Source organism: Sinocyclocheilus rhinocerous, unplaced genomic scaffold (assembly GCF_001515625.1).
Source record: "Sinocyclocheilus rhinocerous isolate Xijiao unplaced genomic scaffold, SAMN03320098_v1.1 scaffold934, whole genome shotgun sequence".
Lineage (NCBI taxonomy): Eukaryota > Metazoa > Chordata > Actinopteri > Cypriniformes > Cyprinidae > Sinocyclocheilus > Sinocyclocheilus rhinocerous.
In genome coordinates this window covers 939,390-950,926 of record NW_015658752.1, presented here as the reverse complement: position 1 = coordinate 950,926, position 11,537 = coordinate 939,390, and the positions used below count along the sequence as shown (strand labels likewise).

Genomic DNA, 11,537 nt, shown 5'->3' with positions numbered 1-11,537 from the left:
ACACACACACACACACATATATATATATATATATATATATATATATATATTGTGGTCACAAAGAAATATATCAATTAAAAAAAACATTGACATTTATATAATAATAATAATAATAATAATGTGCAGATAAAGAAAAAGTATCATTCTTATTTTTTACATATTGCAATTACATAACAATAATAATAATTATAATATATTGTGATGACAAAGAAAAATATATAATTATATTTTAGCTACATTGACATTTGTAATAATAATAATAATAATAATGTTATGATAAAGAAAAATATATTATTTTTATTTTTTACCCAAACGTCCCAAACATTGACATTTGTAGTAGTCATAACATAATAATAATAATACAAACAATCTGACAATAATGCTAATTGTTGTTATTATTATCATTCTTTTTTTTTCTTTATTGGATCATGTCAGATTAATAATAATTATTTATAATTATGAATAATAAATATATAATTTTAGTACATAATTTTAGTATAATAAGAACAACAACAACAACAATAATAATAATAATAATCATCATCATTATTATTAATACTAATAATCATTATTATTATCCCAAAAATTGACATTTGTAGTAGTCATAACATAATAATAATAATAATACAAAAAATCTGACAATAATGCTAATTGTTGTTATTATTATCATTATTTTTTTCTTTATTGGATCATGTCAGAATAATAATAATTAATAATTATGAATAACAAATATATAATTTTAGTATAACAACAACAACAATAATAATAATATTATTATTATCATCATTATTATTAATACTAATTATCATTATTATCATTATTGTTGTTGTTGTTATTAATAATAATAATAATTATTATTAATCTGATATGATCCAATAAAAAATGATAATAATAACAATTAGCATTATTGTCAGATTTTTTGTGATATGTAAAACAATAAAACAAAGAATATACACAATATATGGCATTTGCTACTCTGCAAATCAGAAGCATTAGATGAGGATATGTGCGGTCAGACACATGTGCACTCACACACAAAACCTCTGAGGACAACAAAATGAACCATTTTCACATAAAAGCTCATTAGCAGAGAAACTGTGGTGTTTTGCGGAAGTGGATGATTGTGGTGGAGTTGAAATGGTCAGGACTGAAGTTATGGGAGCTTTAATGTGCTCCTAGTTAGAGCGGACAGTCACTTGAGACCAGAGCTCTGTCCGTAAAACATCTCTCTCCCGGAGAAACATTACTATGTGTTTACGAAGAGACATCAGGGCGTATAGATGCTGTAAAATGTGAATACATTTAGAGGAATCATCACTTAGAGCCTAGAGCACTTTTTTTTTTTTTTACTGTTTTCTATGGAAGATTGTTTTCTCAATGGGATAAAATAAAAAAGGAAATAAATTTTTTATTTAATTTAATTTTTAAGTAATTTTTTACTTTTTGTCTCTCACACTTCTGACTTTTTTTTCTCAATTTCGAGATATAAAGTCAGAATTGGAAGATATAAACTTGCAATTCTAAGAAAAAAATGTCAGATTTGGGAGATATAAATTCAGAATTGTGGAAAAAAAGTCTGAACTGAGACACAAAAAGTCGCAATTACCTTTTTACATTTTTTTTTTTAACCAAAGGCTTCAAGTGTTTTCCATACATTTTAGTTTTTATGAAATGCATGAGGATTTGGAAACCTGGTTGAACACAATCATTACTTTTGAATTTCACATGTTTTTTTTAAATGTTTTTGAAAGAAGTCTCTGATGCTCACCAAGGCATTTTTTGATGAAAAATACAGTAATAATATGAAATATTACAATTTAACAACTCTTTTCTACTGTAATATATTTTAAAATGTAATCTATTCCTGTGATTCCTGTGCAGCCATTACTCCAGTCTTCAGGATAAAAAAACATAATTATTCCAAACCTTTGGAGGGGAAAAATTTTCAATAATATGCATATGTGCTTTAACAGTTAAAACCAAAATTCATGAAACTAAAAAAAATAGTGAATACACAAGAGTTGTATCAGGTGTGAGGTATGTGATGAGTTTATTCTTTTAGCATAAAGAACTGATCCATAGCAATGTCTCGCATGCAGTTTAACTCACAGACTACAAGCATGATGCATATAAAAGCTAGTGATTTATGTCTTATGCTGTTTTGATATTCGTCTCGTATAAATTCATAATATACCCTAGAATTCATTTTCTCAATACATGTCACATTCACATGGAGCAGTTACACTTACGACTGTGTTATTTGGAGCATATGAGTCTCTGACATGAAACGAAATGTAATGATAACATTCATAACTATAAAAATGTAAACAAATACACACTATCCCATCAGTCTTCAGTCATCGTAAAGACACATGTCAAACAACCTGTTGGCTAACATTGATAACAGAAATATATAGAACTAGAATCATCATTGGTGAAATATGCAGCAAACAAAAGTGGTGCATTTATATATTCCTCAGTGTTATTTATAAAAACCGAATGCATAATACAAATAAAAACGCCCATAGTTCACAATAACATTTTAGCTTCAACATAATCAAAAGGATTATATTTCCCATATAACTTCAGCATAATTTTGTATTTTAGCTTTTATGATGCATATAACCTTTTACTTTAAACCTTTCACATTCCCTATATAGATTATAATCCATAATGTATGCATTATAGAAATTGTATAACAGATTGCATATTCCTACAAAATATTTACACACATGAAGAAGCATTTTTGAGAGAAATCTTTTAAAATGCAAAGATTCGAATGCTGAAAGATGCAGTTTTGGCTTAAGACAGCTACCTGACCAAATCAGAGTTCATATACAAAAATGAATTCACAACCATTTATGAATCCCGCTACGATGCAGAAGTCAAGAAGATGGGAACGGATCTCTAAACGCTTTATTAAAAGAATAGTTCACCCAAAAATGAGAATTCGCTGAAAATTTACTCTCCCTCAAGTCATTCAAGATGTAGAGGAGTTTGTTTCTTCATCAGAACAGATTTGGAGAAATGTAGCATTACATCTATTGCTCACCAGTGGATCTTCTGCAGTGAATGGGTGCCGTCAGAATGAGAGTTCAAACAGCTGATAAAAACATCACAATAATCCACATGACTCCAGTAGGACTCGTACTTTAGCTGGAGCAACAGCTTGAAGCTAACAAGCTTTAATGATGGGTTTGTTTCTTACAAACAGTTTTTCTCTTCACAAGATATTAATTGATGCTGGAGTGGTGTGGATTACTTGTGGATTATTGTGATGTTTTTATCAGCTGTTTGAACTCTCATTCTGACGGCACCCATTCAGATCCATTGGTGAGCAAGTGATGGAATGCTACATTTCTCCAAACCTGATGAAGAAACAAATTAATCTACATCTTGGATAGCATAAGGGTGTGTAGCATAATTTTCAGACAATTTACATTTTTGGGTGAATTATGCAAGTGCAATATCAGTGATGCAGCTACAGAAAAGGCTGAAATCAGACAGGTTTCACAGTTCAGGATGCGACAGGAGTCTTGAGGTTTTAAGGAAAGTGTTTGCTGCAAGCTCTCGAGTAGGGAAGGCACGTGTGCGAATGGCTTTCTAGCGTGTTGAAGAGAGACCTGAGAGGCACTGAGCCATTCTGAAATACTGAGTGGGAAACTTGTATGACTACAGGTGAGCTGTCATGCAACTATAATTACACGTGTATCGACAAACGACTGCAACAGTGGTCGGCAACAGTCAATAAAAGAAAAAAATACATCAACTCTGTCTCAAGTAACATAGGAAAACGCAACCTCGCAACAAATCACGCTCACTTAAAAACAAAAACAAACAAGAGAAACGCAAAATTCTCTCAACAAACACAAACTGTTGAAAAAATGACATTTAAAGAGGAAGTGTGTCATTTCTGCACCTATAAAAGCACCAAACATTCCTGTTCAACTGCAATAACTCATGACGTCTCAATAATAACATCACAAGAACACACAGTCGCATATCCTTCACTAGTGCTTATAGTGAAATATTATTACAATTTAAAATAACCGGTTTCTATTTGAATACATTTTAAAATGTAATGTATTCCCGTGATGCAAAGCTGAATTTTCAGCATCATTACTCCAGTCTTCAGTGTCACATGATCCTTCAGAAATCATTCTGATATGCTGATTTGACGCCATTTCTTAGTAAAATTTCTTATTGTTAATGTAGAAAACAGTTGTGCTGCTTCATATTTTTGTTGAAACATGATACATTATAAATCTCTTCACTGTCTCTTTTGATCAATTTAACAGCGTTCTTGCTGAATTATGATCTTAAATATATAATCTATATTATATATGCTTTAATTACACACTCTATTTTTGTATATTTTGCCATTAAGGTCTGGTGCCACTAGTGGCACAAGAATCACACACTTCAACTCTAAATGCAACACACTGGATGTACCTCCGACTCACAAAGAAAACACATCAGATCACAACACTTAAAAAAAAAAACGACAACATTTGGTCCATCGCCATTTTCGCCAGCGAGTGAAACTGGTTAGGCGTAGCAGCTTCACTGCCTAACTCATGTCAATCACAGCTCCAGAATAGGCACAAAGTTCAAGTATGCTCAGGCAGTATGGCATAGACATCCACATCAAACAGACAAGGTCACCTGACCCTGACAAATAACTTGAAGTAAAAGTTGTAAACAATTGTTTGTAATGCTACTCTAAACGCCGTTACCTTTGTCTTCCACTTCCTTCTCATGTTTGTCCTTCTTGTATTTGTTTGTGGCGTTCTGCGTCAGGCTATCATACGACAGCGGAGAGGACGTGGCGGGCGTTGCATCAGAGTTTTCCAAAGCGCTGTCATCATCGCACTTTTCATTGTCAACAGACTCTTTACTCGGGACCTTCCCGTTTTGCTGCCTGGTCTCTCTGTACACATTATGGACCTTCTTCATACTATGTCGGACCATGTGGTTCCTATAGGCTCTCTGGATGATTGCAGCAGACATATCTTCATGCTTCCTGCGCAGGGTTGTGGTGATGGGCTCATAAGAGGACTTTGAGGGGTTGGAGGCCATGAATCGGTCTTCCATTTGTCTGTGAAGGATGTCCATCTCGCCGCCTTCCCCGAGAACCCGTTTGGTGAATTCGAACAAGATATCCAGACAGTGGATGCGTTCGCCGCTCACCATCGGCAGATCCATGGAGATCAGCTGCAGTCGGTTGGGCTTGGGGATTCGCAGAGGCGGATCCAGAGAATTGGCGAAGTCTGACAACTTGTCGTAATCCATGAACTGAGTGGCTTTCGGGTCGAACTTCTCCCAAACCTCGTAAAACCTATTGAAGTCATCTTCGCTCAAAGGCTCGGCGCTCTCCTCGGTGGCCACGCTGAAGTTCTCCAGGATGACGGCGATGTACATGTTCACCACGATCAGGAAGCATATGATGACGTAGCTGACGAAGAAGAAAATCCCGATGGGCGGGTTCCCGCAGTCGCCTTTAACCTGGCTGCCAGGGAAGGTTTTATTCGGGTTGCATTCGGATTCATTGGTATTTAACATGGGCGCCAAAAGGCCGTCCCAGCCTGCCGAGGTGGTGATCTGAAACAAACACAACATGCTGTTGCCAAACGTCTCGAAGTTGAACATGTCGTCGATGCCGCCCGATTTTTTGACGTAGGCGAAGTTGGACATGCCGAAGATGGCGTAGATGAACATGACAAGGAAGAGAAGAAGTCCGATGTTGAAAAGGGCAGGAAGTGACATCATCAACGCAAACAGAAGGGTCCGTATTCCCTTGGCGCCTCGGATAAGACGTAGCACGCGGCCGATCCGGGCGAGGCGAATGACGCGAAACAAGGTGGGTGAGAAAAAGTACTTCTTAATGACTTGTGCCAGGAACATGCCTGCAACGACAAGAGGTAAACGAATGTTGAAACAGCACTGTCTATATTCAGGAGGACATAGTGATTTTTTGCAAGCAAAATTACTGATTTTGTGATGTTAATTTCCCAAATTTTGCTGAAAATTAGTGATTTTTAAAAATATAATTAGGTGACAACATTTTTAAAAATGTAAAAATAGGCTTGTTTATTTTTGTGTCCTTCTCAATTCTGACACACTTTTAAACAAGATATTTTCAAGTTATTTTTGTCATTAAAAATACGATTTAATAATGTGCTGTGACAAGCGCTATATAAATTAATTTGACAGTAGTCGTATGTCCAAAAAAAAAAATGCTGAAGGCTTGTTTATTTTGTGTTTTACCAAACTACAACATAACTTTTAAACAAAATTGAATATGAGTAAGTGCATAGACGGCAGCAGGTTTATTAGGCTGCTGTCACTTTAAGACCTAGGACCAGATTTACTAAACAGGGCAAATTAGCACAAGAGCGCAATTCCAAAACAGCGCAGATGGGCGTGGAAATAAGCAGAGACGATGCTCATCAGGTGCGGGTGATATACTTACGACACAGCCACAAAAAAGTTTAAGACATGCTTTTTTGAGCGTTAAATAATGGCGCAAATACCAGTAATTTGACGAGCGCAAACATTAGTAAACCACGTTGCATGATTCATTTTAATACTCTCCTCCCATAAATTTTGCGTCTGAAAGGGAAACTCCTACAAATACATATTCAGTAGGGTCAGGCGCAAAAATAACTGTGTCCACACCTTTTCAGTGCTAATTCTTCACTGCGCGTCTTTAGTAAATCCTTACAGTACTATTTTAACGCCAAAAGACGGTTTGCGCTGGCGCAAACTGTTAGTAAATCTGGCCCCTAATGCACAGATCTAATATACTGACGCACACTGAATTTTCTCCCAACTATTTATGTTCACAAAACATAACAGATAACATGTGTGCTCATGGGTGTTTCCGGTTATTGCGCATAATTCTTTTTTACATCAAGCACACACCTCACTTTATTTTATCATTCATTCACGCTTCTTTATCACACTAATGTGTCAATAACTAAGTAGTACTGCACTTTTTGTGATTATTTTGCAGTTAAATGTTTGCTGGTTTGCAGAAAAGAAGATATTTTATTGATTTTGCATTGCATTAGTTGATCACGCAACTGCGAAAAAATGGAGGGAGTGATAAAACAATTGCTTAGTAAAGGGTCAATTCCTCATCATACAGCAGATCTTACCAGCTATAGACAGGATGACCACGATAAAGTCGAATACATTCCAGCCGACGGTGAAGAAGTACTGCCGTAGCGCAGCCATCTTTAGCACACATTCGCTGGTGAAGAGCACAATGAAACCAACATTGATCCAGTGCAGCACTTTGTCCATTTCCTTGGATTGATCTTCCGTCTCCACCATCATAGTGACCATATTGAGCCAGATAAGGACCATAATGAAAATGTCAAAGGCCTGGTTGGTTACGAGGTCAAAGATGAATCCTTGAATCTTGTTCTGAAATAAATGAGAATTTATACATGAAAAGATGAACATCAAGTCATTCCAACCCCTTTTTGTTTTATACCTTCTGTGAAGCAGAATGTTTGCACTTCTCTATTCCATATAACAAAAGCTGTGGTGATTTATACTAGGAAATCTTAACAGTAGTCTATGGGCTCTATCATACACCCGGCGCAAGGCGCGGCGCGGCGCATGTGTTTTTTGCTAGTTTCAGCCCGACGCAGTTCTCATTTTCCCGTCCTGCGCCGCCGCATTGTTTAAATAGCAAATGCATTTGCGGCCATTTGTGCGCCCATGGGCGTGCTGGTCTAATACTGAAGAAACAAAGTCACCTACATCTTGGATGCCCTGGGGGTAAGCAGATAAACATCAAATTTTCATTTTTGGGTGAACTATCCCTTTAAGAGAATAGGGACAACCCGTTTAGACCATGCGCCGGGCGCGCCGACTGTTTTCCCGTCGTTAAACTAGCAAAAGTGGATTCGGACACGCCCTGAGTGCACCTGCGCCGTCTACTTTAGACCATGCGCTTAGATCGTTAAAATAGGGCCCTATACATATAGAAAAATCACCATAAACTTTAGGTTTACGGAAAAAGAACAGCTTAGACATTCTGCCTCATTTTGCATTTCATAGAAAAAAGAAAAGTTCTGGCATGACATGATGACAAGAACGTAAGCTGTTTTTCAAAGAAATGCTTACTTTTGGCCTTGGAATGGGTTTTTGAGGTTTCTTTGAGCCGAGCTTCTTCATAGCGTTGTAGTATTTCTTCTGCTCTTCTGTCATGAAAATATCCTGACCCCCAAAGTAAAGACAGAAAAGACAGAAAGATCATTTTGGGACTAAAACGGCCTCAATTTTATCATCCAAAATATGTACTTTGTAAAGCCATCTTTGTAAAGCATCCATTGAGTACACACACTTATTTTATATATATATGTGCTGTCAATCGATTTAAGGAAAATAACTAATTAATCACACATTTTTCTGAAATTAATCGCGATTAATCCCACTAACATTAAAGTTTTTAAATATACTTTTATATTGCAATCATTTTACATTCAATCTTCAAATTAATGTACAAACAACATAAAGACAGTATATATTTTTTTATATTTGTTTAATGGCATCTTTTTTATGACTGAAGGCCAGTATCAATAATACAAATACTGATTTCTCTATAAAATTGCCCCCCCCCAATATTTAACCATTGACTATAGCCATTCAACATTCCAGTATAATTGAGAGCTATCAATTATAATATCAATAACTTCTAATTTAAGTGAACTTAAAACAATCTTCACATAAACCCATTATAATAAATGTCATATTTACCTGTGCCTTTCAGCAGAAATATACAGAAATTGAAATTGAATACTAAAACACTAGCAAGTAAAATACTGCAACATGACAATACAAAAAAACAATAAAATAAGAAATGGACTTCAACTGTCAGCGCTCCTCCCGCTTTATAGAGAGCGCCTGGGATTTTTAATCCTGGTTCACGCGCCTGAATCCATGCAGCGATTTAGAGAAAGTCAGCGCGCGCTATTTCATAGTGACAGTATGAAATTAATACACGTTTTTGCTCAAAACTCACTCTATTGTGACCTAATGCATATTGTAAATAAACTGATGCATCCATTCAACATTACAGTATAATTGAGAGCTATCAATTTTAACATTTATTAGACTTTAAAAAATAACTTCTAATTTAAGTGAACTTAAAACAATCTTCACATAAACCCATTATAATAAATGTCATATTTACCTGTGCCTTTCAGCAGAAATATACAGAAATTGAAATTGAATACTAAAACACTAGCAAGTAAAATACTGCAACATGACAATACAAAAAAACAATAAAATAAGAAATGGACTTCAACTGTCAGCGCTCCTCCCGCTTTATAGAGAGCGCCTGGGATTTTTAATCCTGGTTCACGCGCCTGAATCCATGCAGCGATTTAGAGAAAGTCAGCGCGCGCTATTTCATAGTGACAGTATGAAATTAATACACGTTTTTGCTCAAAACTCACTCTATTGTGACCTAATGCATATTGTAAATAAACTGATGCATAAATGTATTATGAGACAGAACGCAGAAGTTTACCGTCACCATAATGCGGGAATTATGATCACGCAATATTGACTGATGGTTTCTGCGAGTCATTAAGAAATGATGGTTCTATTCTATTTTAAGAAATATGAGGTAAAAGTGTGAATACATAGCCTAATGTGCGCACTTTTGGAGTAAAGTTTGTATGTTGTGTAGCAAAGCACTGATCAAAAATATGGAAGCAAATGCGATTGAATATGTAGAATATGTAGAATATGGGTGCGATTTGAAAAAAAAAAAAAACACATACATATATATATATATATATTTCTGAGTCAGAATAATTTCAAATGCCTTTTTTTTTTTTTTGCAGGAAACTAGCATTAAAAAAAACCCATCCAAAATCAGAAGCAGATGGCTTTGTTGTCAAGCTTATAGTATATAGATACTTATCTTTTTCTTCTGCTGATTGAAGTTGTCAATGATGACGCCAATGAAGAGATTTAATGTGAAAAAAGCTCCAAGGATGATGAAGATGACAAAATAGAGGTACATATACAGATTCACCTCATACTCTGGTTGATCATGTACCTGCAGAGATGGAGATGAAGGGCAGCATGCACCAGTAAGATTTGATTATAAGAATGGTGTATCATAATTTTGAATTGAATATTATTGAAGCAGCTGTAAAATGACAATCAAAAAAAGACTTACATTGCGAGAGTCTACCGCTGCATGCATAATGGGCATCCACCCTTTAAAAGTGGCCTTGACAAAATGAAGAAAACTTGACATTTTACTTTTTGATTTTAGGACCATTAATATTATTGCACTGTGAAATTCTTTTGCATGGGAAATAATATTTTGTTTTAAAATATTAGACATCATTTATTTATACTGTAAAAGCATTTAAAGGGGTCATGTGATGCGATTTCAAGTGACCCCTTTAAATATCATTGTACGATCTGATGTACTGTCTTACATTTAATTTTAAATTCATAATGTCAATAATAATATAAATCATATTTTATTATTATTAATAATAAATACTACTACTACTAATATTAATGGAGATTACTAAAGGAAAACAGACAGAGAGATTTTCCAATGATGTTAAAAATCTCTTCTTATGATGAAACATTATACATTTTCTATGTTCAAGGTTTAAAAAATAATAATCAAATCAAATCAAAATCAAAAACAAATCTCTCTCATATTTACTGACCATCAAATGCTTAGGACAACCTTACCACTTGTAGCAGGGCCAGGTATCCATTTCCTACATTGTCAAAGTTAATCTTCACATTTCTCCAGACGAGTTCATTGGGGCTTTTGAGACAATCCGTTTCATTACCGATATCTGCGGTAGACATGCGCTTTCCCGAGGTTTGGTTTACACATTCGTAAAACTTTCCGGCGAAGTAGTTGACGCCCACAATGCTAAAAATGAGCCAGAAGATGAGGCAGACCAGCAGGACGTTCATGATGGAGGGGATGGCGCCCAGAAGAGCATTCACAACCACCTGCATCAACAGAAACATCACAAACTCACAAAGTGTCATGAATATTGTGCAATCATCACGGAAGCACTTTGTTTTACAGCTCATTCAATGATTCATTTGCCGCAACTCAAAAATGAACAGTAAAAATAGCTTCTTCTATTGGTGTTATTTTGTTCAAATAGAATTTTTCTCATGTTTATCTAGTGTGGCAAACAATGTGGAAAACATGCCTTGAATATTTTCGATTAGTCTTTTATTGTATTTTACATTCAACATTTTGAATCTTCTTAAATATAATGGCTGATTGGTTGAAATGATTATTCATTTGAGTGAAATAAAAGCAGCACGCTGTTTGGTCATTTCAGGGTAAAAACATCAATATTGATATCACGTATCTCTTTCACATAACTTTTTTTTCCATATCACCCAGCTCTATTATAGGCCTGATATATGGAATTACTTTTGTGTCTTTATTATTCAGTCAAACATTCTGTGTTTGAGAGTAAAACTAATTATTTTGTAATTAAAAAATAAAAGATTGC

At 35.0% G+C, this 11,537-nt stretch overlaps 1 protein-coding gene across 1 annotated transcript in view; it reads right to left on the bottom strand.

The window, feature by feature from the left end:
- Nucleotides 1–4,681: 4,681 nt before the first annotated feature.
- The window catches only part of LOC107722897 (sodium channel protein type 2 subunit alpha-like), a 44,670-nt gene continuing 37,814 nt past the window's right edge, over nucleotides 4,682–11,537 (bottom strand). The window contains exons 21-26 of the mRNA XM_016531393.1: nucleotides 10,744–11,016; nucleotides 10,208–10,261; nucleotides 9,947–10,084; nucleotides 8,140–8,244; nucleotides 7,161–7,431; nucleotides 4,682–5,906 (exon numbers count right to left, since the gene is read on the bottom strand). Coding sequence (XP_016386879.1) covers nucleotides 4,723–5,906; nucleotides 7,161–7,431; nucleotides 8,140–8,244; nucleotides 9,947–10,084; nucleotides 10,208–10,261; nucleotides 10,744–11,016 — 2,025 coding nt within the window. The 3' untranslated portion in view covers nucleotides 4,682–4,722. The remainder of the gene's footprint in view (nucleotides 5,907–7,160; nucleotides 7,432–8,139; nucleotides 8,245–9,946; nucleotides 10,085–10,207; nucleotides 10,262–10,743; nucleotides 11,017–11,537) is intronic.